We start from the raw sequence: 27,392 nt of genomic DNA on the forward strand, positions 1-27,392 counted from the left end.
GATAGACACATTATCAAAAGGTTCCTAAGCTCTTTGAAGACATCAATACCAACTTCGATTTCTTAGCAAGAAACGGCTCACTGGGATCCTGATTACCCACCTGATTGATTGTATCTGTGCTGGTGATAGATGCACACTTGGGTAAGCCACGGATTTACAGTAAGCACTTTCACTTTTTCTCCACTTCCAAATTTATCCTTCTTCCAGACTTCTCCTCGTTCTTTAGCTATCCAATATAAATGGCCTTCAAAGACATCAAGGCTGTATGGACTGCCTGCTTCTCAAAGGAACCAAATAAGAGACTATCAGCAAGCAAATCTCCAGAAGAAGTAACAAAACTGCTGTTCTTCAGCTTAAATATATTATTTATTACTTTCATTTTAAGACATATGCAGTCATACATTTATGCCCTCATATAATATGTAAGGTGCCTGACCTCTTCATATTACAGTGCCCACACTGATTAATACCGATTAATAGTATATGTAAAAAAGCAAGAATCCAATTTTCCACGTTGTCCCCTATTTGGGTCATAAACTCCGCTCAGGGAGTCCAGTTACAGGCATCGCTGAGCCTGGTATGCCATTGATCACTGTATAAAGGAGAAAACACTACCAAGACTTAATGTCTGAAAAGCTCCCAAATGTAGCCCCACTTGTGAAGCCCAAGTGCTTGTTAGCACACCTCTTGGTTACTATTAATTGCATAATACGTTCTTACCTCCATGTAGTACAATGGTTCTATCTGTTCCATCAGGTCTCATGGATTCAATTATATTTTCTTTAGAATCACTCCAATAGATCCTATCATTGTTCAAATAATCAATAGAAAGACCAGTTGGCCAGCCAAGGTCTTCGGAGACCAGAGTTTGTCTTTGTTGTCCATCCATCCAGGCACATTCAATCTTTGGCTGCCTTCCCCAGTCAGTCCAATACATGAGCCTGAAAGGACAGAATGAGAAATTGATAAGGTTCAGAACTTGGTCACTGTGATTATCCTTTGGAGTTTCATGGAAAAGGTCAGTAATGGGAAAAAAAGCTGTTCAGCAACCTATTGAACAAGCACAAAAAATAAATATCAAAAGAACATCCATCAGTCACAGTAAAGCTGTAGCATCCAGGTCACTTCAGGGAGCCATGCTGCTGTACTCCAACTGAGGGAAGCACATATCACAGTATCTGATGATTTACCATTTAATCCAAGTTGCAGCAAGCCCAGCTGTTGAATGTACAAGTGCATTTACATTGCTTTTTCCTGTGGAAGAGGCTATCACTGTCCTGCTTGGAGCTGGTGAAGAGACATTCCCATCTATTTCCCTGTTTCAGTAGTAACAGAGAAATTTGGTGGGCACATAATAATGTAGAAAAGAGATTTTTATTTGAACCATCTGGCCTTGTCACCAACACAAGCATCCACATTAAATCTAATCTTAAAATGCTTTCCCATGCTCACAAACTTTGCAATGTTAGTAAAGGGAAGTTACGGAAAACATTCCCTTAGTCTTTCCTGAAAAAATTACCACTGTGGGGTTTTTTGGTTTTGAAAAGCATTTGAAATAATTCTGGTAAGTCCTGCAGTACTCACCCACGTTTTGGATTGACAGCAATAGCTGCTGGTTGATCCAGTTGAGAAAAAACAAGCCATTTTCTATATCGTCCATCTAATTTTGCCACCTCTATGCGGTTAGTCCCTGCATCAGTCCAGTAAAGATGTCTGAATTACACAAAACACAAAACATTCCAAAAGTGAATAGTTTACACTTGGAAGAGGAATTTAAAAAAATTAAGAAGAAACTCTCTATCAGACTTGAACAAAATGAATATAATGAACCTGCATTGATTACTGAACTTGTATAGAATATACAGACCCTAAATATAGGTAAGTTTAGAAAATGTGATCTGTTGGCTCACTAGTTTTTTTCCTCTAAAAATGTTTCTGCAGCTACCTCTGGTCCCTGTCAAATAATCTTCATTGAAGGGCTACTGAAAACTTTCATTGTTAATTTTAAGAAGCAGAGGTGGCTAATAAGCATCTTTAAAGACTACGTTTTCCAGGAGATAAGGTTCATTACAAGAAAAATTGATTTACCATGTAATTTATGCAGCAGCTCTGGAGATACACAGCTTATTAGTTCACAGCTCCCCTCTAGACTTTTTTCTTCTGACAGACATACTAATGAATAAATTGTTGCCACATCAGATGCAAATGCTTTTAGTCCTAATAAATAGGGCACTCACTCTAGTTTTCCTTGGATTTTGTTTCTCTTTTTCATCATGCCTTTATTATTTTTTTGGCTTTAGATAATAAACAGACTCATTATTATGCGCTCACTAATTATGCAGTGCCTTCTGATTGAATAAATTATCTCCTAATTGGGCTGGGAATGTGAAAAAATACTGTAATTCCTATTTAGCAGATGAGCAGCAAGACTAAGTGTCTCAAACCATGTGTAACATTTTATATAATGTGCAGGTAATTAAATGGGGTTTTTCAAAATACATTTCAACATTGTACTGAAATCAGTGCAGCACTCTGTTTGGAGTGCTGGAGGTGCTCACCAAGATGAAGCTGAAGCCTCACCAGAATGCTTATGATATATATCCTTGATGCTTGCTCTCATGACCATAGGGATTTGTGACTAGAGATTCAGACACTCCCTTCTGCCATCAGAGATATTTTGTTTTCTAGGTGCCTCCAGTTCATGAAGCAAACAGCAAAATAACCCAAGGGCTAGCCCAGACCCTATTTCTAAACGACTCTATCTCTAAACTACTGGAAGAAAAGATAAATTTTTTCACTTTTTCTCAGGATTTTGTATCCAAAATCTGGCAACAGCATTCAGAAGTTTGACTAATCTCCATAACCTCTGTCCATTCAGCTTCAAACAGAATTCTGACTACGTTTCATAGTGTTCATCTACAAACATCACGTTCCTCTCAACATTATACTAAATGAATTACAGCTATGTCTGTTCACCACATCCTTTAACAGTTATATTGCAAAATGAAATGACACCATAAACATCAGAGTCAAACTCCCAAGAGTCAGGCCCAGCTTTGTCCCAGCTCTTCTCAAAGGTAGTAAACATAAGGAGTGATCTCATGATTTCTATGATTAAGTAAAAAAAAATTACCATGTTTAAGGCTAAAAAAATCCACAGCCAATAAAAGGGAGGAAAAACTGTGAAATACAATTACAAAAATGTAACCATTTTCTGAGAAAACACATCTATTCGTCAAACTTCATAGCTACTTCTGGTTTGGAATTGCTCATATAGCACAGGGTTGGCAAGGAATGAGCAAAGATAAAAGACAAAATTCCATTTTGGACTGGGGAGCTTTCCTTCCCACAGCAAAGAAAGCTTGTTCCCTGGAGCCTACCTAAGTCATTGAAGAAAAATCCATCTGACATGAAGGCTAATGTATTATCTATCACTTCACTGAAGCACAATTGATCTGCCAGTTGCAGAGTAATGCCACCTTCCTCAGAGAATATGTGATGCAGTCAGCCTCATGCATTTTATCTATTAACCTGCTGTCTGGGCAAGGACAGATGACTACATTGTCCTGAACTACCTTCAGACTAGACATATTCAGAGACAATTCATAAGGAAGAAAAAAGTGGATTTTGCACAGCCTGATCAAATACTTGACACATTCAAGGGTACAGCATTTTTCTAGCTTTTCAGTGTACTTACCTTCCAACCCAGTCAACAGCTAACCCATCGGGCTTAACTAGGTATTTGAGATTCAAGTCAACTTCCTTTGTTGGATTGTTCCTACTGCTGTCAAACGTGGGGAGATAAGCACGTTTGATGGCTCCAAACGCAGAACCCTGTCCCAGAATACTGAAGTACACAATACCTTAAAAAAAAAAAAGACGACAAATGTCGAGTTAATTACATATTTGTTGAAAATTCTAATCTTTCTGACGTTATTGTGTGAAGTTACCAGCTGCATTTATCTGTGAATAAGGTAAAAGTTGTCTGTTCAACTAAATTACATTGTGTTAGTATGTAAATTTTAAAGTCATCCATCATAGGCAAGATACACATCTAAAGTGATCTTGAGCTGTATTATCAAGAAATATATATCACATTTTTCAAGAGTAGAGGATCTTAGCTCTGAAACCTTTACACACGACTTTAAGAGTCATTTAGACACTTATAACCCTAAGGCGCAAGTATGGCCCAGGACAGTGGCCTGTGGAAATGGCAAAAACAGGGAACCTGAAGAAGAAGCAAAAATGTAAGTTAATACAGGGATCTATTGGCTATTCCTGCTTAGTATAAGGATTAGCTCTTGCAAGACTTGTGCCAGGTTTGGGAATTGGCAGAGGCAGAAGAAAAAGGAAAGGGTTAATTAATAACAGTCCTCTACTGCAGCATAATCCTAAAGAGCTACAATTCTACAGCTAAATTCACACTGAAATGAAAGGAAAACCAGATCAAAATCTAGATAAACTAAATTAAAGCATTAAAAGAAACCACACTGATACTGGAGAATGAGTAGAGGTGAGGGGCACATTCAACTGAGACCTGGCCAGTTGATCTAATTTGATTTTGCTTTCCAGTGTAAATTAAACACCTATGATACAGAAATGCACCTTTTTTAACCAACCATTGCATGGTTGAGTACTAGCATACTCACTCAGGCCTATCCCTTCAGGGTCCCAGTCATAATCCAGAGCTTGGATGCGCTCCTGATTATCGATATAGTCGGAGTATTGTTCTGATGAGATATTGTACCTTCGAATCCTCACATTATCTGGCAGCAGTAACAATGGAGGATTACCTGGGAAACAATAATGAATTTACTTTCATGTCTTTCTCATTTTAGAAAAAACAGATGAAAATCACTTCTAAACTAAATGGGATTTTCACAAGTTGTATCTGTACAAGAAGCAGAGGGAATGTAGAGACACTTCTAAAGCTTCAGAGATATTCAAACTTCATGGTTTTGCAAAATTCATAAAAATTTAAATGCTTACCACTGAGGATATTATTATTGCTCTCACCATAGATCTCGTGCAGAGATAATTCCTTAAAAATGCTTAAACATTACATTGTTGGCATATCACCACATCTCAAAAACAGAATGCCACTACACACTACACAATTCCACTTTCCCTCTCCAAGTACAGCTAGCAATTTTGAAAGTACAAATAAATTGCCAGTCCCTTAAGCCGTGACATGTCAAAGTTCCATCTTATTGTTTTTAAATTCTAATATCTCCATATTCAGATGAATGTTCTCCTGACCACAGTTTAATTTTGGGTTAGCCTAATAACATCCCATTTGGCCGTCATTTATGAGGGCTGTGAGATTGTACTATAAAGCATGGCAGAATTCTGGGCATACATAGAAATAGAACTTTAGGCACAACAAATTTCATTATGTTACCAGCTACAGTTATATTATATTCTATCACTTAGCCTTGAACACTTTGTGTGTCTAGATGCTTCCTGAATAAAGCCTGTGAAGAAGGGTATCAAAAGAACTGGATTTCTGACACATGCACAAAAAGGCAGCCAGGCAGAAACTGAGGTGTAAACGTCCTTTTGCATTTCCAGCCAAACACTCAGCAGTAAATATTTGCTGAACTAGGCCCCTGGACTGGTAACCTGGAGATGCCATATTACAAATAATTTTTAGGTTTCAAAGCCTCCAGTAGCATGTAGGTTTGGTCAGAGGCATTCTGTTTGACTATTTGACTAGGCACACCATATTTCTATCATTTATCTGTTACAGCTATTAAAGTGTAACTACTTTTCTAAACGCAGTACTGTTTTTGTTTTTTATATAACACTGCTCCATTGTCACTTTTTTCTATTTTCTTCACCTCTTTTCTTTTATTATTACTGATCTATTACTATTATTTTCTGAATCAACTCTACCTATTCAAGGACTCCCACACACTGTAGTCACTGCACTGAGGTATGATAAAAAGTCAGTGACTGATCTGAAACACTGGCCAAAGTCCTTCTGTTTGTGTGCATCAGTCCATGAACAATGAATGGCAACCTGTCATCAAACTGCCTTTGATTTATGCTAGTTTAATGAAACTTTTTTCTGGTGCATTATTTTGTTGAAAAAATCTAAACTTCAGCAATCAGCAACATTAATTTCCTTCTGATGACAACCACAGGATACCATGTTTATGTTTGCAGAAAATTTCAGGAGAAACAAAGGCGGGCATCCAAATCAAGGTATTATTTCTAATGTTTACAATTGGAAGCAGAGCTGAGCGCTTTTATTCCTGGTTATAGAATAGGTGGAATACACAGATAATATTATCTTACAAAATAAGGTTTGGTTTTCATTATTCCCTTCTTATAAAAGAGAGTATTACATTCAATAAGTTGCTATATTGCACTTGCTCTTTACATGTGGCAATCAATCTCGCTATCAGTTAACATACCATCAGCTGCACACTGTTTGCCTTGTTGATCACCCACAGACCTGAAGCCATCTGCACAGAAACATTCATAGCTTCCTTTGGAATTCTTGCAGTCCTGGGTGCATGTTCCAAAGATCTCACACTCATTGATATCTAGACACAAGAAGAGAAAATATTGCTAGAACTTGATCTCTTTCTTGTTTAGTCTTTAGGAGTCTCAAGGCTGACCTCATTGCTCTCTACAACCCCCTCAAGGGGGGCTGTACTGAGGTGGGAGCCAGTCTCTTCTACGGTGCCTGCAGTGAGAGGAGCTGAGGAGATGGTCTTAAGATGAGACTGGGGAAATTCAGGTTAGATATTAGAAAAAAACCCTTTCACTCTTAGGGTGGTCAGGTATCGGAGAAGGTTGCCCAGGGAGGCAGTGGTCACCAACCCTGGAGGTGTTTCAGAGGCATCTGCATCTGGTGCTGGGTGATGGTTTAGTGGTTTAGGGGTTACAGTGGTGGTGCTGGGTTGATGGTTGGACTGGATATCCTTAAAGGCCTCTTCCAACCTTGATGATTCTATGCTGGTCATCTTTATTCCATGAAGTGGTAGGTTTGTGCCTTCCTCACATACTCTAAAAGATCAGTGACCTGATAAGCAATCCTTAAAATCACCATCTGTTATCACACAGAACTCTTCATCACTCATCTACTTTTTACGATGTCCTAAATACAGATTGCCAATAACTGCCTTACTGCATTCATGCTTAACAAATTTATTTTTAGATTTATTTTTGTGTGAAATGAATAAGGCAAGACAAAAGATAAGGTATGACTAAAATGAGATGCAAGAGCAAAGTTGTCTTGAAATGCTGAAGCAAAGACACATAGTCCTCAGAAACTGTATCAGCAGGAAGGAAAGGGAGGGGTGGCCTTGGATCATGTTTAATAAAACTACACAAATTGTCCACAAGAGCTGGGAGAAACAAGCAGAAATGTTCTCATCTAAACATACTGAAATAGCAACTGGTAAGGTATTATACTGCATGACCACAAATATGGCCTTTGAGTAGACTCCTCACCACATTTTATCTGCATAAAACCCAGGGCAAAAATATGGCACAACACACCTTTTCGGTAGGTCTGTTTGGGAGCAGAACAGAAGGAGAGTATAATCTCCAGTAAGTTTGTTTTCAATAAGAAAAAAAAAAACCATCAAATTTCTATCCCTCAGATTGCAAAGATATGACAAAACCTATATGCAAAAACATATCTACAGCCACCAAAAGTTTAAAAGAAGTCTGAACTGGGGAGACAATTTTTTGTTGAATGATGAATACATGATAGAAAACACGGCTCAGCAGCAAAACTTTTTAGGAAGCATCTGCTAAATGTATAAAAATCCTGTTAGAACGTGAAAATGAGTGGTCACATTTGAATGATGAAGTGACAGGTCACGGAACACTTATCAGTGAGAAGATATTTACAAGATTAAAAATACCTTCACAGGAGTTGCGGTTAGTTTCACTGGCCTTGTACCCTGGCCTACAGGAACAGATAAAGCCTCCTTCATTCAGGTTGGTACAGTTATGTTCACAGATATTTTCTGCACAAGTTCGCTCTGTTCCAGGATCTGAAGGAAAAAAAAAAGGAAATGAAAGAAAGCAAATGATACAATTATAACCAGAAAACTAAGTGATAAGTGGGAGGCATAAAAATTTGGTCATTTGGTCATACAATTGAAAACAGTTTTCAGGTAGATAAAGTTAGTTTCCTTTCCTTTTTTTCTAACAAAAATTAGAAGACAATGATAACCCCTGGCCAAGAGAGTTGTCAACTGAAAACAAGAGAGCAGGGTCAGGATAAGAGCCATAACCATTAAAGCTTATTTCCGCTGTCGATATTACCATGTCCCACAGCCGTAGGGAGGAGGAGAGAAGATCCAACAGGCAGGAATTGTGCAGCAAGATTGATTCATTTAATTATTTTACAAACTCTTTTTTGGACTTTTTTCTTCATAGTCTAATTGGACAAAGGATCGGCCACCCCTTGGGGTGATTGGCTAAAATCCTAAAACCTCCATTGTCAAAATATTTTCCTACGGTACTATAAACAAAGTTCTACAAGGTCGCAGGTGTTCATGGTTTACAGAACTTCTGCTAATCTCTTCATGAGAGAGAAAAGTATCCCACGGGCTTGGACGAAGCAGGAAAATTCCTTGCTAACAGCATTTTTGTATCCACAAAAGCTCACCTTGCTTAAGAGAAATTACATTCTACATTACCATCAATCTGCAGCAACTGCAGAATTTAAGAGATTTGACTCTAACTCTTAACTTTGCCAACATACCTCTTTCTTATCCAGTGCTTTCTTATCAGCTGAACAAGAAATATTCTCAATTAATATCATGCACAACACAGGCTCTACATTATTAATATCTGGAAACTAGAGAGAAGATGACATGTAGTTCATGCCAAACCTAATCTAAAGCCTACTGAAGTCAGTACAGGTCATTGCACAGAATGCACTGCCCTTTAAAACATTCCTATAATGGAAAAGCCAAGCCAGGGATAATAGTCAGTCTCTAACAGATCACGAAAATTATACTCCTCTGAAAGTACATATAGAATTATATTGGTTCTGACATACTCCATAGATGCACAAAATACTTGAGTACAAACTCAAATGTGTTATATAAGCAGAAAAGATAAATAATATGATTATTGGCAGATCGTGAGGAAAAGATACAGATGTATAGCAAAAACTTTACATTAAGCTGATTATCTCCTTTTTACATAGACATTCCAGTGCTGATTAAATTAAGTTTAAACAGCTCAATTTAGCATACATGTAAGAAGCATAAATTCATTGTACACACACACACACACACAAATATTCTATTTTCATTATAGCGGGTATTTGATGTTGGGAAGGCTCCAAATGTTATCATCTGATCTGTATTCACATTTATCCCCAAAGAGCAGAATGCAGACATCAGAACGTGTCTGTTTCACAATTTCATAGCCTTTTTATACTTCTATATTTTCATCAAGTCATTGCATTAAGCTATATTACCTAAAGACCATCGGGATGGTAATTAAAACAGAGACATCAGCTGCTTCAAAATGGACTGCACTATAGGCTTCCATGTTATTTGTATTTTGCAAGTCTGCTGGATTGCAAATTACCAGTGTAGCATTTGTCACACTTTCACTTGAAGCCATCACAGCCTGACAAATTGAAATTACAAGTTTATGCTCATATTACCACTCTGCAGCTGTCTATATATTGACATAAACAGTTAGGATTTTTTTTTTCTTTTTGAGATTCCATGGAATACCCTCTCATCTCAAAGTTTAAGTCAAAACTTTTGTATTTAAATGGATGCTAGTAAATTTATAATAAATAGTTAATAAAAGCTGTACAGAGGATCTAAGAGGGCCGTCAAGCAAAGGACTGGTGGTTGGTCCTTAAAGAACTCTGTGGTCATGTCCATAAAAAGGAAAATAGAAGCATCTCAATATACTTTTATTTTTAACAGGGCTAGAGCAATGTATATCAATTCAGAGTCTGCCTGTGAATAACGCCATAGGGTTGGTCTATTGCAACTATGGTTGAAATAAATGGATGTTCTTGCCTCTGTAATGCAACCCATTTCAAAACAAGATCAAAACAAAGGTCAAACCTACTTTTTTTTGTGATGCACAAATACTCTAAGCCTAAAAAAGACTGTGTTCAGAGCACTGAATTTCATAGAATCATGGAATCATTCAAGTTGAAAAAGATCTTTAAGATCATCAGGTTGTACTGTAAACCTAACCACTGCCAAGACCCACTAAGCCATGTCTCTAAATACCTCATCTACATGTTCTTGAAAGACATGTACAGAAGAATGAAAACAGAAGAGAAAATAAAATGAATGAAAATAATGAAAGAATGAAAACAGAAAATACTGTCATCACTAATTGGATAATCCTAGAACAGGCTTAGTAAAAAACAATAAAATAATTCACACATGCTAATCAAAAACCAATAATCCTTAGTATGCTATTCAAGAAAAAACATGCATTGTTTTTAGTTTCAGAAAATTCTATTTCAACAGCATTGTAATTTTGTATTTTATTGATATTATTACTTACTGCAGCCCATTTCATCAAAATGGTCTCCACAGTCATCATAGTTGTCACAGACATAATGTAGGGGAATGCAATTTCCATTACTGCACTTGAATTCTTCTGTTTTACAAGGTCTTGGTGTTGGCTCTCTACCTACAATGAAGAAGAGAAACATTCCTCTGTCACAGTTTAAACTACAAAGTACCAATAGACAGCACTATTCCCCATTGCTAATGAGGAAGCTGATGCCATCTGGTAAAACAATGACAAGAGTACTTTGGAAGTCTATATAAAGTTAAAACCACAACCAGGATGTAACATCCTGGCTTCTAGTCACATCTCCATGAACTGAAAGACATCCTGCTATTTTATTGAAAAGACAAAAGGAAAATTCTTCCTATTAATAGTTGATTGAACTTTCTTTTTAATAGTGCAAGCTTATTAATATCCTTTAATGATATACTTCATACATCTACTGCAGACTTCAGGAAATTATGGAGATATTAGTAAACTATTAACTTTAAAAATTGTACAATAAAGCCAGCAAATAATATTATTAAGCAACCAAAAATATTATTAAACTTGAAAATATACAACACAGTCAGTGAGAACTACTTAAGATATCAGAGAGCAAAAACATATTGAATATTAACAGAGCTTCCTCAGGGTCAGGGCCTAAATATCAAGATTGTTAATATGTGCTTAACAGTGCCACAACTTCAGGAAGTATCCATCTCTGTATTTTAAAAGTCCTGGCTAGCCATCCCATCCCAATTTTACAATACAGCCGAATTCTTTCTTCTTCCTCCTTTTAAGTGGGGTTCATAATAAAATGAAAAAATGTAGCTGGTGCACATAATAAAATACAATATTGTTTTGAAAATCACACTCTATACTTTCAGACAAATGTTTGCTGATTTTGCTACTTGCATAGAGAGCTATAAATACATAGTACTGTCAGAGACTGAAAATAGTTCATGCCTCAAACACTGATATAAAGTTTTGCTCATTATAAGAAGCTACAGTCAAAGAAGCTTCCCTGAAGAGTGGGACTTCGAACTGAAAGTCAAACTGTTGATGAGATAAAGGGAAATGCATTGTTCAATCATCTCAGGCTGGGGAAAGGTGTGCATCCACAAACGGCCAAAGCCACCAGCTGCAACTATCCCCGGCTGAGTTTGGGGTGGGGGGAGAGCACAGCTCACAGAAGCCAGGTTTACACAGATTCCCCCCAGCTGACATGGGAGGACGAGGTTTTGGGTGCATGGTGCAACCTCTGGTGAGAGGCACTAAACACCCATCCTCTGATTACACAAACCGGCCCAGCTGTGGAACCCCCAGCCCCACAGGGCACACCCACGGGACTTTCACGTGAGAGGCTCGGCCCCACAGGGCTGCACATGATGGAACAGACCCAGAGTCTGCCGTGAGAGACTGACCCCCACCCCAGGGAGACACACCAGGACATGCCTACCTAGCCTGAGCATGTACACCCGTGGGACTCTGTGCCTTCTGGGGGGGGGGGCCTTTACCACCAAGAGGACCAGCTGGAGAGGATCAACGGAACATCTTGGGTCACTCTTTCTCCCTCCCCCCCCCCCATTTTCTACTTCTTTTTCTCTCTCTCTTTCATATTTAGCATCAAATAAAACCCTTACTATTGTCACTGGCATATGGTCTTGTTTGCACCTTAATTCAGGCAGAGGCATTTCTAAGAACCTTAAAACTGGATCATAACAAGTACCAATAACCGTAGTTCAAATTATTTCATAGAGAGATCTTCTTTTCATAATTTATGGTAAACTTTGACATCTCTTTGGTATTATTAAATGTTAAGCACATCAAAATTACTGAATTTGATGCTCAATTTTGCGTAAACATACAGTGTTCTTCTTTCTCGTCACTTCCATCTCCACAGTCATCCTCCTGGTTGCATAGCTCATGACTGTATATACAGCGATTGTTTTCACATCGGAAACGGAATGGAGAGTCACAGGCAACATCCACTGAAAGCACAGAGGTCAAATCAGTCACACTTTGATACTTCAGGCCATTGGATTGAAAATTATTCATATCACTTTATCTTGAAACATTTATATGTTTTGTATACTTCAAAAGATGAGGAGGCATTCAGACACAAAAAAATATTTTCTGCACATTTTGGTGATTATATGTTATGACATTACAAATTTTTTTTATCAGAAGACAGTTCCTCATTTTAGCCAAAGGCAATTTCTCTAACTACATAGAACACTGAGGTTTCTAGGTTTGCTTATGAAGTAAATTGACTGGAAATCAAACATGTTATTTAAGTGCATAACAAAACCAGTTTAAGTAGTACCTCCAACACCTAATTATTAGAGCTTCTCAGCCATATTCACAAAGATGTCCTGACAACATTAATTGCTTTGAAAGTTCAGCACCTTTGACAATATACGTTATCTGAACTGATCTTTAATTTCAAACTGACATTCTTATTTTAGATAACCAACTTGAAAACATGAAATAGTGTCCTTCTCTCTCTGATATGCTTCTCCCTACTTTTGTAACCATACAGCTGCAAAGCAGTGAGAAACATTGTCAGAGAATGAAGTGAACTTGCATATAAAGCAAAATTCTTAGCACTCATCCCGAATAATTACAGTTTGTTCTCTAATTGATCTAGCATACGTAGAGATTAAGCATACTGTTCATTTTAGTATAATTCCTCTCTCTTACAGCAAAGGTGAAGTTCTTCATCAGAGTCATCTCCACAGTCATTATCACCATCACATTTCCAGTATGGCTGAATACAGACATGGTTTTTGCACTCAAACAGCATGGGTGGACAGTATGTACCATTAGGATACCGTGTAGCTGAAGAAAAGAAAATTATTAAGACATTTTCATTTACAACAAAAATTTTATATTCTCATGAAAAATATTCAGCCCAACCCCACACTATTTTTAAAAACACTTCTCTCCATAATAGGAGATACTATATGAGGTGCTGCAAGGACTGAGGACTTCTTGGCAGCTACAATGTAATTAATTCAGGTTTAAATGAATAATGGAACAACATAAGTTAAACAAGTTTTGAAAATAAAGAAATTAATTTAGCAAATGCTACTTGAATTTGTTATTGACGAATCTAGTTCAATAATAAAGATAATTAACCACACTGGCACCAAAAGTGAATGATTGAAGAAGCACATAAGATATCTAATTCCAAAAGTACTCATGTTGATATAGAAAAAAAACCCCACTCATATTCTGTAAAAGCTGTGAAAGGAACTGAACTAAATCAAAGAAAAACCAAAAATATTATTCTACCACCCTATATAAATAAACCACACCCTTGCCCTTTCAGTGGCTTCTCATACACTTTTCTCCTCCATTTAAGAACAGCCAAATGTTGTATAATTCAGGTTCTAAAAGACAACTGCTGTGATGTACATTCCATGTGTATCTTCTCCTGGACTTGGTAAACACATTCATTTCCTACCATTCAGAATGTATTTACAATCAGTGTAAGAGATGGCAACCCATTGTTATATTAAAAAGCAGATTGAAAATATTATGCTTATCCTGAATTTTTTCTGATACCACTGCGTGTTGCAAAATTCTATATCTCTAAGGAGTCATCTCACTTAAAAATAGGGAAAAGTGCAAATCTTTCCGAAAGTGAGCACAATGAGCACCAATTGCAAAGCTTGAAACTCACGACAAGTTGCTTCATCAGAGAAATCAAGGCAGTCTCCATTTCCATCACATCTGAAGCGCTCTGCAACACAATGTCCACTATCACACTGGAAATAACCTGGGTGGCAGGTCCTCAACTCTGAAAAGATTCAGAAGTAACTGAAATGCCTTTTTGTTCAAAAATAGATAAACTACTTACTTTTAGAGAACAATCTTCTAAAAAAAGTTGGAAAATCCCAGACTATTAAAACTGTGGTACTCTCTACTTTTGGTGGAATGACTAAAGTGACAGGGTGAACATTACTTCTTTAAAGATGCTTCCCATAAAAGATCATTTTGCAGAATAATTTATCACATTAGAAACAACAGCGAGAACATGTAAGAGTTAGCATTCAGATAATACACACCACAGTCACGTTCATCTGAATTGTCTTCACAGTCGTCATCGTGATCGCAGATCCATCGTGAAGGAATGCAATGCAGATTGTCACAACGGTATTCACTTTCTGTGCACTCACGAGGACCTTTGTTTAAAATGAATGTACAAATATGAAAAGTTCCCCAGATGTAGAGTTAAACATCCACACCTGTCTCATTGAACCAGACAAAACTAATGTGAGCAGATAATGAGGTAAAATCTTTAAAATTAAATGATGTTAAAGCATCATTCCCCCCAAGTACTCTTTAAACATGGTCGACATTCTATGTCCCTCTTGATATAGAAAAAAGGAAAATCATTGCAGACTTTGTTTCAACACAGAATTATACAGAAGCTTTTAACTCAAATCAGAAAATAAAGATCCACTATTATTGTTTAAGAAACTAGATAGTACTACATTTGCACACAGGACAAAATTCAAATGTCACTTCTTAGTGGAAAACTGGAATTTGTGTTATTGTGATGACGGGATTTATCAGTGGTTTTATGTAACCAGAATGCATCCTTGTGACATCAGTGCGGTATTTCAGCAAATAAAAGACAGACTGTATAAAGCAAAGTATGGTTGCATTTGAGAGCTGTCTGCCTTGTTCTCATAAGAAATAGAAGGATATTTAAGTCATAAGTGGGACTATATCATTACAGACAAAACAAGAACTCACTGCAGTTGTGCTCATCAGAGTTATCGCCACAGTCATCATCTCCATCACACTTCCAGCGCAGCGGGATGCATCGATGATTGTCACAACGGAAATCTCCAAAAGGACTGCAAGTCATCTCCTCTGCAGTGTAGACAGTTTGCCAACAAAACAGCACACATTAGCATAGTCTTTGCCCAGGTACATTATTACTGAAGGCTTTCAGAAAATCTGTGTGTTTGCAAATTGGAGAAATATTTTAGGCACAGTCATGCTGAAATGACCTCCTCCAAACTTACCACAGCCTTGTTCATCACTGTTGTCTCTACAGTCATCATTCCCATTGCATACTGCCCACAATGGTATGCAACGGTAGTTGGTTCTGCAGCTGAACTGTGTGTGATTGTCACATCGATAAGCAGGTCCCACTGAAAGAGGCAGTTGTCAAAATTAGTTGTGTTACTTAGCCATTAACTGTCCTCCTTGCTATTCTGCCTCTCCTAACCTTTTATAACTTACGTTCAATTATTTCAACTAAAAAGATTTATCTGCTAACTTCAGTGTTGTAAAAGAGAAAGTATCAAATGTATCTGATTTAACTATCTTTTCCAATCTATGCTGCTTGCATTCTGCATATACTATAAACCCATCAGATGTTCAAATCACACCCATTGTGTTTTTCACCAAACTATTTAGAGCTGGTAACACTGGCAATAGCCCCAAACCTGGGAACCAGAGGAGGCAGCTTGTCCTCAGATGGCAAATCTTGGTCACAAGTTCTTCAAGACACCCATCGGTTCAGAAAGACATGCTAAAGCATATAGGAAAATCCTAGCATCAAGAAAGTCAGAGTGAGATGCTGCCAGTTTCTGACAATCTGGCCAGCAAAAATAAGCCTTCTCCCCTTCAAAAATAAGGAGGTAGTAAATTATCACATAGTCCCTATGTTTTCTAACGCTCTTTACTACACAAATGTAATTAGCTTGCAGAAAATGCCCCTTTCCAATAAACTTTCAATCTCAGGCAAATTAAGTACTGTGGTTCACTCTGCTTTTGGTGCACTCTAATATAGGCATCTTACTACAGCTGTATGCTTACTGCATTCGTGGAATGGCTCATCAGAGTTATCACCACAATCATCATCCACATCACACTTCCAGGACTGTGGAATGCAGCGGCCATTGTCACATTTAAATTGGCCTGGGGGACAGGTTCTACTGGCACAGTGAGCGCTATCTTCATCCGAATTATCACCACAGTCATCCTCTCTATCACACTGCCAGGCTTCTGGGATACATCGTTTATTGGCACACTGCCACTGATGAGTTTCACACTGATGATTAGCTGAAAGAATACAGATTAGCTGTTAGGATATTGAAACTTACAGAAATGGTCTGCTGCTGTTATATCAATTGAGTCTTTATGTTTACACCAACAGTTAAAAACAAAGCCAGAAAAAATTTAAAACATCACATATACTCGCCCAGTTAAAGCAATTAAGGTACACATTTCTAACATCCCATGTCATATTTTCCCCAGGCATCTTCAGACAAGCTCACTAAGGCTCTACGTTTTTCTAGGAGCAAGACATACACTACCTTCTCCTAAAGCAGAGGGAAGTAAACCCAACATTCAACATGATTGAGGCAGGGTCTCCCAGTCACTCCACAGAGGAGCTAAGTGGCACTTTGGCCATGCTATCAGCTTAGGTGTGTATTGCCTGATGGGCCTGTTTCTCTATGAATGAACATGACAGAAAACATAGCAGAAGACTATGCTAGTATTAGCTGCACAACCTACAAATATATACCCTCTATTCCGAAAGGGGAAAGCACAAAAAGCTGGTATCAGCAGTGCTAGCAAATTGGGGTAGCTCTGAAAACAGGAATCAACACTTATCTCTACTTCCAGAATTTCTGTGTCTCACCATACCCCACTCTACTTTCTTTTACATACACTGCCAAACTGTTCAAGAGAAAGCAGTGTATCATAATTTCCATACATGTCCCAGACCAAAGGATTCTGTTCCCATGCACGAGATAATGAGTAAAAGGAATTACATAGACCTAGACTGATTTTTATTGTACCCAGTATGTTAAAATCAGCGCATTACACAGCTGCTGTATTTCCTCTTTTTAAATTCCCCTGTGGCACACTTAAGATCTTAGCTATTTGAAACTCAGCTAAAATTAACATTTCATTTAATTCTGTCACTGTTAGAAACACTTTGGAATGGAAGGCAATGAAACTATCACTTATGTAACTACACTGCTTTCCCCTTCGCTTTATATTACTAAGCTTGCAACTGCTAGAACTATGTTATTTACAAAAAGAGAACTAAGGATATGCTGTTTTAAATTAGGCATAAGTATGTGGAATAGCATAGGTTTTAAAGGAGATAACATTATTCCAAAAGCATAATAATGCTGCATTTCTATAAGACTGCTTTCACATACAGCTCTCCAAAAAAATCTTCCCACATGAATTGGATTTTGTGCAATGCAGAGGATGTAATAATTTTGTCCCATCATGCAAAGTAGAATAGAGGGAAAATTAGCCCACCAGTTAGACTGACCTGGGCATTAGGAAGCCTTAGATTCTTCAAAATCACCATGGCTTTACTCAGAGCAAAACAAAGTGAGTCCTGTTTCTAATATTTTATACCTCAGATGGTAATTTATCTCAGTGCAAATCTGTCTCAAAGGTACAGAAACTGTTTATGTTTTGATATAATACATTTTTGCTCTCCTTTACCCTGCTTGCACTGAGGTGAAGTGCTCCAGCAGGTGCAAGACTGCATCTGTCTATCTCACCTTTTCATCTTTGAAAAAGAGATATTGATTATGAAATTTATATGTTGATTACATGTTTTATACTGGCAAAATACTTTAATTTATTTGTTGGAACATACCACAAAGTACAGGATCTTCGTCTGATCTGTCATGGCAATCTGGCTGGGTATTGCACAAGAAATGTGAACTTGTGCAGTTCCCATCATTACACTGGAACTGCCCCACAGGACAGTACCGCTGCGGACAGGTTGGGGGCTCATCGGAGCCATCTCGACAGTCCCTCTGTCCGTCACATTTCCACCAGATGGGAATACACCTGCAAAGAGAAAACAGGGTGTTCTGTGTTGAGGATATGGCTTTACAGATGTACAACTATCCTTTTACAGCACAAAAGACAGTCATGTCATAGTGTTATTCTTGAAACACCCAAAACATCTTGAATTTTATGTCTTCTATTTCAGATGTCAAATGCTAACAAAATATGCCAGAATACTGTCACCAGAAACAGATGATAAACAGATGATATTGGTGGACCTCTAGAAGGAAGTTCACAGAAAATAATAACTATTTCATTTTTATGTTTATTTGTGGTAATCCTCTCTCATGTTTTTTAGATCAATCTCCAACTGGCTTTTTAATGAGGTAACATTTCAATAGTTCACCCAAACTTTAGCACAATAATTTCACTAGGGATTATTGTTATAACACTGCTTCAAAAGGCAACCCAATAAGCACACCCGCCTCATAGGCTCCAGAGTGATACATCAGTAGAAGAACTCTTACATCACCATTCCTCTCCCTCCACTGCTGTCTCAGTAATAGGGGTTATAAATGTGCCCTCGAATGAGTTAAAGGCCTTTCCTGGGCCACTGGCAGACAGCATATATTTGGGAGAAACAGATACATTGTAAAAGATGTTTAAAAATAAGAGAAGGTTCCAGGTCTGAGAATTCAACAAGAAACAGTTTCTGTAGGTTCATGTTTCTAACAACCCAAACTTTGCTACATTAGCAATGCCATATAACATAAAGAAAAAAAGTACTACTTAAGCAACCAGTCTAGAAGTACTTTTCCAAAATGGAAGCCTGTCTTCCTATTTTTCCTGGTTTTCTCTTTGCAAGCAGGTCACAAACTCATCGTGAGAGCAGAATGAATTCCTAATTTCATGCCCCTTTAAACAAACTAAACTGTAAAATATATCCTTAAAAACACATGGTGAAAAAGCAATGGTGAGCAGTGGACTTACCTCTCAGTGTCTGCACAGAGAAACTGGGTGCTAGAGCACATTGGAAGGCAGTGGGCTGTATTGCCAAACTGTATGACCATGAAGTTATCAGGACATTCACAGGAAAACCCCTGACCACCAGCTTTTATTAGGCAAAGATGGGAACAATCACCATTATTGGTGCCACAAGGATTATTAACTGGTAAAACAGAAGAATAAATAATACCATACTTTATAAATTCCAGAACACAAAGGTTTCAATCTACAATAGATTCCTCTAGTACTGCTTTGAAACCTTAAATATAAGATGTTGAAAAACAAAACCTAGGTAAGTAGGCATTTCATGAGGAAAATATATGTGATTTCATACACACAAAATGTATGCTATTAAGCCATGATGTTTCAGAAGCTAATTTAAAATTATGCATTACCAGTCATTGCTTTTCAAAGAAAGGGCAATTTATAAATGTAAAGTAGATGCCTACATTTACTCTGTGCATTTTATTCCCCTCGGCAAAGGCAAAAGCTGAGTGCATTCATGACACTTTGCAACTAGTCCCCACATAACTGCTGACCCTCTAAACGCAAATCTAATTCTGTTTCCTCACCAAATGGTTGTCTGTATGGATGGTAAACATGGATGTCAAATGGTCTGTGTGTGGTATTCACAAGAACAGTCCTTTCTGATCCATCATATTTATTTCCTTTTTCAACTGTCCTTGTGTTCCAGTCAGTCCAATATATTGTGTCTTCAAAAATCGTTATTGCAAATGGATGAGGTAGAGTCCCATCATATACTGTGTGACGATGATGTCCATCCAGGTCAGAGTACCTCCACAAAGAAAAATTTGTGCAAAACATTCAGATAAATGCTAAAACTTCTTTTCATCTTTCCACATATTATGTATGCTTATGGCACTTCATTATTGGTGACCAGAAACATGCAATGTAGAACTGAGGCTTCGCTGTGCCCTAAAGACAGATCACCATCCTCAGCAAATTCATTTTAGTATATGGAGGAAAGTAAAACAGGCTATTTCAGGGAAATAAATGGAATAGAGTAACATCCACTGAAATGTATAGTCTTCCCACAGAAGCACATTAGCTAGAACAATGAAAATTCTGCACATTTTTTGCCTTAACAGCAAGTTATTTTTGTCACAAAAGAGTCTAGCTTGCCTAGATGATTCAGACTGCTAATAACGGAACACTTAAGACAATAATAGGCTTCCTATATTCCTAAATTTTACATGTCTTTCTGATTTAGAGATTCCTCTGGTGAGCTATCTTTGACAAGATTTCACATTTTTACTATTACCTTGCTATATGGGGAAATTATGAAATACAAGAGAGAAGAAACTTACATATAATTAATACAAATCTTTTAAAAGACATTTTTAACACTTTATCATAGAAAAGGCTGGCAGAAGAATTAATGTAGAGAAGAATAGAAGTAAATACAAATACAAATTTAAATGTGGATGTAAATATGAATACAAATATGAACACTAACATAAATACAAATTTTTGCTTTCAAAGTATTTCAGTATCATGTATTTCAAAATCACTGAAATAGAGTACTATCCTTTTTACTGCTATTTAGGTGGAAATTTTCTAGTACTAGAAGCAATAAATAGATTTTTCTTAGTTGACAAAATAATCCCATTTGCCAACAGGAAATTCCGTATCATACTTATGGACACTCAGACATCTTCTAATGGTATGTATACAACTTATTAGCACATAACTAGTTTAGTTACAGCTCAATTCTTATCTATAAGCAGAAACAAGAGGATCAAAAAACAGGGATTTTATAGTCAATATTGCTTTGGTTCAAGTTGTATAACTAGATATAGAGAAGTTGTATATTTTAGTACAGAGTGTGAACCTTTTCACTGTAACTTTTGGACAACTTTCAGTGGAACCTAGAATGTGAAACTCAGTTATTGTGTAATCTAACAATCCATATCATCTACTACTCCAGACATTTTGACTCGTTTTCTATAGAGTCAGTGGGCAGAAATATGTATTATTTTTACAGCACCCATAAATTCTCCCACCACAATCTGATATGAGCAATTATTCAGTTGTTTCAATATTTTCTGTGTACATACTCAATATAATTTAGATGGGCATCTGTCCAGTAGAGCTTGTCATTGGTGTAATCTATGGTAAGTCCATTGGGCCACTCTAACTTTGTAGAGATGATCACAGTCTTCTCCTTGCCATCCATGCCTGCTCGTCCAATATAGGCTCGATCTGCCCAGTCTGTCCAGTAAATCTGTCTGTTCAAAGGAATACTTATAGTTAGGATTGTTGAAGTAAATATTAGAAGCTATGCCTCAAATACAGTATTTTCTGCCACAGGACTAAAGCAGAGATTGATGAAGAAGAAAGATAATGTATTTCTTAGTTTAACTGCTACAGCAGACAACTGTGCAGTCACAATTGCCTTCAAAATGCCAGCCCCAACAGCTACCAAACTACACTCATTTCTATCAACCTTTTTAGCCTTGCAATCAGAACTTTCTAGTCCACAGGAAAGCAAATTCCACTTTCAATGGTAGCTGACAGCCATGCATATACACCTACAACAGGCAAGCTACTATTTTTCCTAAGCTGCAACTAAGTACTAACACCACAGAAATCTAAATGTAAGCAGAAAAATTTACTTCAGATTTTCAGAATAGTGCAAGATTATTTGCAAAACAAAGGAAAAGGACTCTTGAAATGTCATACCCATATTTTGGATGAACAACAATTGCTCTGGGATACTGAAAGCAGAAAGTATTGTTGGCATCCACACACCGATCCACCAGTTTTTTCCGGAATCTTCCATCAAGTTCAGAGACGTAGAGACAATCTCGGTAGGCATCCACCCAGTACAATTTTCTGAAATATTTTAATTTATTTAACATTATTTAATTTTTTTCCCTTATTTTGCTTCACAGCATCTTTAAATTTTTTTTCTCCTAGAAGCAATGTATCTACTGTAAAGGAATATGTGCTTCATTGACATCTCTTCTACACCATGCTCCAGGCTGTCCTTTTCTCTCCTATTGTTCCTGTAAGCCCAATCAGTGGTGCCAAATTCAAACTTGCAGGTGCCCAGTTGAGTACTAATATGCCATTCACCTACAAATTCCTAAACCCCTCTTCCCTTCCTGTCCTACCAACAATGGCCAGGAGCAGGAAAACAGACATGCAGTGCAATGGACTGTGACCAGGGCTGTAAGATATTGTAGAGAATCATGAACTGTTCCATGCTGCCACCTCTGCTCTCATCAAACAGGTAGAAAAGTCCTAAGCAGTTTGACACCCTAATTTAAACTTCACCTAGAATTTTCTAACACTTCTATTACCTTCCCTGAGAATTACACACAGCTGTTAGCAAAGAAATCATACAAGCAGTAGGAATGATTTTTTAAATGCCTCCATCAAAACGAAGCATTAAATTCAATTAGAACTACAGCAGGGTACTTTGAAATTCTCTGCAGAGCTGGTCAGCTGCAGCATCCACAGTGTCATTCCAGAAAGAGCCTGACAGATATAATTTCTGCCCACACCACCCTAAGCAGTACCATTCCCACCAGGAAGGAGGAGAAGGTAGTCTTCTCCAACCTGCACCTTGCAGCATCCTCCAATCCTCTCCCTGCACTGAAATCAAACAGACAAATTCAACCATTGTACTGTCCTTCAGCCTGTCTGAAACATCTAAACAAGAACTGACTGAAGACATAACTAATGGTAGCTGAAATAATTCAAAAGCTGTATTAGAAACAAAGCAGTAGGACCATTTCAGCTAAAATTTGTCTTTTGCTTCCTCACCTTTCCATGAATCATAAAGCATTTGGGGGTGCTAGCAACATTAATTATCATTAGGTTAGAGACAAAGTGGTTTAAACATAAAAACTTTTATATGGACATATTCATATAAACACTCTCATGGAAGTTCCCAAAGTGACTTCTTGAACAATTCTTCTTAGTTTACAGTCTGATCCATGTTCTTTAGACTTTTCATACTTATATTACTGCACTTGGAAAGCAGGAACAAGAACACTGTCAGAGTGGGCACCACATAAGGACAGAGGTTCTGTGGCAGTAAATCAGACTACTTTTTGAAACAGAGCAGGCAATTAAAAATTTACCATGATGAGATGTGTTTTCCAATTACCTCACTCATATGCTGGCCTCCTGGCAGAAAATTATATGGATCATGTTGTTTGAGTGTGTCAGGTGCATTTTTCAAGAGCAAAAGACACATGCCCTTCACATTGGTACAGGAGCTAAATTTCATTAAGGCTTACTATTACTTACTTCACTGGAATCTAGTTACCTGTTACAGTATTTTGTTTATGCAGTGAAGCCTGCATCCCAATCCCAACAACTGCTAGCAAACGACTGATTGATGAGAGAGCAAGTCTGACATAACCTCAGTATACTACATATGAGAGTAAAGAACAGTGTTACGTATTAGATGCTGATAAATAGTTTCAGAGCAGTTGTATAACGCTGCATCCACATTCCAAACTATTTCAGTACTCATCAGGAATTTCATATGAAGTGGGGAAAAACCCTTCAGATAAACTCTTTCACACATCATTTCTTCAGTAGCCCAGAAAGACAAAAAACGTATTTTCTTACCTGCCAACCCAGTCAACAGCGATACCTTCCCCGTTGGGCACATCATCACTTATCACTGCCTCCTTATTTGTTCCATTTAGGAACATTCGTTCAATGACATTCCTCCCCACATCAATCCAGTACAACCTCTTTTCCACCCTGTCAAAGTCCAGTGCCACCACATTTCTCAGTCCTTGCAAAATGAGAGAGTAAGACTGGCCATCTGCTGTGAGATTTCTCAGATAGTAACGGTTGCTAAAAATAAGGTATGGGGAGATATTACTATTTTGTCGGCAACTTTTTCCATCAGGCTCCCGGATATAGCCTGGGGCACACTTACAGATGTAGGAGCCAGCTGTGTTCTCACAAATCTGGCTACATACTGATGGAGTTTCATTGCACTCATCAATATCATCACAAGTCCGTTTATCAGACATAAGTTTGTATCCGGGATGACAAGAACAGTAGAAACTTGTCTGTGTGTCTGTACAGTCATGATCACATCCACTGATTGAAGGGTCACTGCATTCATTTACACCTGGAGAAGGAAAGGAGTTCTATTCAAGGAACCAGCTAGCAGAGTAATAGTGCAGTCACTTTCCAATGCACTTTCTCTCTCTCCCTGCTACCCTCTGAAAATGCTGATTGTGGATGTGGGCTGCTGTAAAAAAGGAAAAAAGAAAACAACCTAATCCAATATTAAATTATTCTACCACCTCTGAAGTCTGTCACAAAACACCCTAAGTGCAAACTATGGACTATAGCATATTTTGGAAATGCAAGGGCAATACATAACAGTGTATGAAATATATTTTGTTTATATCATTAGCTCATTGTCACAGTCAGTTAAAACAGCACATAATAAGTATGATTTAATTACAGCAAAAAAATTTAAAAGATACCTTTCTTATAATTTTAATTTTTTCAAAGGTGCCTAAGCTTTTTTAACTAGACAGTACAAATAAATCTATACATACCACATCCTTTTTCATCACTGTTATCTAAGCAATCATCCAACCGATTGCAGACTTTAACCAGCTCAATGCAGTTTCCATTGTCACATTTAAAATGATGGGGAGAGCAGGTTGCTTCTGGTGTACTACAGAGACGTTCCAGCTCATCAGATTCATCACCACAGTCATTATCCCCATCACAGATGTAGGCTTTGGAAATGCAGCGCCCATTCTGACAAGTAAACTGGTGCTGTTGACACGGTTCATAGATGCATCCTCTTTCATCACTGCTATCACCACAGTCATTCCGCCTATCACACCTGAAGAAGAATGAACACTCTTCAAATATAAGAAGGCAATCACTGTCTCCAGGGCAGAGGGATAGATACACTCTCCCAATTTCCAAAGAAGGCCGGTATTACTGGCTCCAATAGAAGAGACTTTCAGAAACTGGGGTCATATTATATATTCTGATCCTGTGGGTCCTCTATATTCTCCATGTGCATTACAGGCTGGACAGAATCACCCTAGGAGAGGTTACTAATGACAATAAGAAGGATTAAATGCTAATGGTGAGCAATGGGGATATTAACATAGAAAGTTCTAGAGCATTTTTGAGTCAAAGCTAATGCACAAATGCAGAGCAGATAAATAGTTTCATTACAATATGTAGATCTACTTACAACTAATGGTGAGGAAAAAAGGTTGAATTAGCTCCTTCACAACAAGCAATTTTGAGAATTTCTACAGCTGCTTCAGTAGTTACAAACCTGTATGTGTTACGGATGCACAAGCCATTACTACAGGTAAACTCATTTTCTGTGCAAGATCTTCGTGTGCAGTTCTGGTGTTCATCAAGAGCATCACTGCAGTCAGCATCACCATCACAGACCCATGCCCGAGGAATGCACCTCCTGAGTGGGGGTTGATTGTTGGCACACATGAACTCCGCCGCTGTGCAGTTGCGGTTTGCTGAAGGAAAACCATGTTCACTAACCAAGTTATACTCTGTGTATGTGACACCCTCCTCCACCACACACACCAACAGCCTGGATATCCACCCATAATCCGTAACAGAGCCAAGCCCTACTGCACATGCAGAGATAGATACCAGAGATAGGTACCTTCTCATGTACAAAACTGCACATTACTCTTCATAGGGGCTGACTGGGAGCCAAAGAATTCCTTAGGCAATGCTGACATGTGCGGAAATCACTGGATTCTCAATATAAGCTTTTTCAGCCAGAATTTCAGGGAGCTGAGCCAGATTTTCTGAGAGCTGGACAGTCTCGATTCCCTATTTTGTTCAAGGTGTTCTGTGCTCCAGAGAGCAAACAGAGGTAGCACCATTATAGTTAGTACAGCCAAGGACTACAAGTATAATCAGCTGTTCTCAAAAAAAATCAAGAAGTGGGACTAGGTTTGGTGAACCTCCTTCCCTTTGTTCACTCTCTGAACAGACAGGCTTATTTTGTTCAGATATTAAGCCACAAATGTGGTTATTAATATGGCACATATTGATGCAGTGCATGATCACCAGGGAGTATCTCCACTGAAGCTGCTCTGGCTGCCCAGATCATACACACAATCCAGGTTAATTATATCTCCATTTCAACTCAACAATTCAAAGAAGAGTAATTGCGAAATTAGAACAATGTTTTGTTGGGTTTTACTACCAACAAAGTATTTAATTTTGATTCAATATCATGAAAATGAAGGTACAGAAGGATTGTACCTCACACTTAATGTGCACCTTTATGGGGTAGAAAAATTGGCAGTGGGCGAGAGTTTGAGGGTTGGTTGTTTTCTAAAAAATACCCGCAGAACAAAGTGTAGTATCTATTTGCATTAACCACCTACCACAATTATGTCTTTGATCCTCATCACTCATATCCCCACAGTCATTATCACCATCACAGATCCATGTTGCTGGGATACATCTGCCATCATCACATCTGAACTGGTCACTCGAACAAGTCCGCATTTGGGGCACTTAAAAATGAACACAATCACTTTGCTTGTTAAAATAACCTGCACTGCCATGAAATCTGCTGAGAACTGTATTTCAGGGAGAAGCTTATGACAGTGAAATTTAAAATCAAAGCTTAAATGTAAATAGTTAATGTATAAGCTGCAAAACATTTTCTTAGGCTAAAGGTGTAACTCCAATAATATGCAAAGTGACCTACCAGCCCTGCTGAAACCATAGAAGAATCTTGCCTTGTGTTATTCTTACTTTTACAGTGAGAATAATAACTATGTTATAATATCAATTGTCAGTGACTTCAGTTAGCTCCTTCTCTTCTTCCCTGGAAATTACTGTCCTTTTTTTTTACCTCCTACCCCACTCCTCTGCTTATTCCTGTCAGTTTCTATTGTACATACAGGATTTGTTTACTGTAATACTATGATACCCATATACTGTGTCAACACTCTTCCCTTCTGCATCCCACATTCCCTTTTTCCCCAAATGTAGTACTGCATGCATACTTTCCGTATAGCATGAAATCTGCTTTTACATCCAAAGCAATATCAAAACACTGG

The 27,392-nt window shown here is 37.8% G+C and overlaps 1 protein-coding gene across 5 annotated transcripts in view; it reads right to left on the reverse strand.

The window, feature by feature from the left end:
- LRP2 (LDL receptor related protein 2) overlaps nt 1-27,392 on the reverse strand; it is a 118,675-nt gene that overhangs the window by 11,730 nt on the left and 79,553 nt on the right. For 4 of the 5 annotated variants that reach the window (XM_042041133.1, XM_042041132.1, XM_042041129.1 and 1 more), the window contains 24 exons: nt 26,709-26,840; nt 25,619-25,820; nt 24,873-25,168; nt 23,917-24,433; nt 22,012-22,164; nt 21,387-21,557; nt 19,881-20,104; nt 19,294-19,471; nt 18,167-18,363; nt 16,354-16,599; nt 15,555-15,683; nt 15,280-15,399; nt 14,586-14,702; nt 14,201-14,317; nt 13,216-13,353; nt 12,381-12,503; nt 10,522-10,650; nt 7,884-8,015; nt 6,420-6,551; nt 4,650-4,793; nt 3,698-3,863; nt 1,585-1,713; nt 721-941; nt 101-277 (listed from right to left, as the gene is read on the reverse strand). In XM_042041133.1, the coding sequence (XP_041897067.1) occupies nt 101-277; nt 721-941; nt 1,585-1,713; nt 3,698-3,863; nt 4,650-4,793; nt 6,420-6,551; nt 7,884-8,015; nt 10,522-10,650; nt 12,381-12,503; nt 13,216-13,353; nt 14,201-14,317; nt 14,586-14,702; nt 15,280-15,399; nt 15,555-15,683; nt 16,354-16,599; nt 18,167-18,363; nt 19,294-19,471; nt 19,881-20,104; nt 21,387-21,557; nt 22,012-22,164; nt 23,917-24,433; nt 24,873-25,168; nt 25,619-25,820; nt 26,709-26,840 (4,290 nt within the window). The remainder of the gene's footprint in view (nt 1-100; nt 278-720; nt 942-1,584; nt 1,714-3,697; nt 3,864-4,649; nt 4,794-6,419; nt 6,552-7,883; nt 8,016-10,521; nt 10,651-12,380; nt 12,504-13,215; nt 13,354-14,200; nt 14,318-14,585; nt 14,703-15,279; nt 15,400-15,554; nt 15,684-16,353; nt 16,600-18,166; nt 18,364-19,293; nt 19,472-19,880; nt 20,105-21,386; nt 21,558-22,011; nt 22,165-23,916; nt 24,434-24,872; nt 25,169-25,618; nt 25,821-26,708; nt 26,841-27,392) is intronic. The other variant, XM_042041131.1, reaches the window with a different exon arrangement.

Source organism: Corvus kubaryi, unplaced genomic scaffold (assembly GCF_017639235.1).
Source record: "Corvus kubaryi isolate FWS band 111438036 unplaced genomic scaffold, C.kubaryi_AGA036_p1.0 37396, whole genome shotgun sequence".
NCBI classification, from domain to species: domain Eukaryota; kingdom Metazoa; phylum Chordata; class Aves; order Passeriformes; family Corvidae; genus Corvus; species Corvus kubaryi.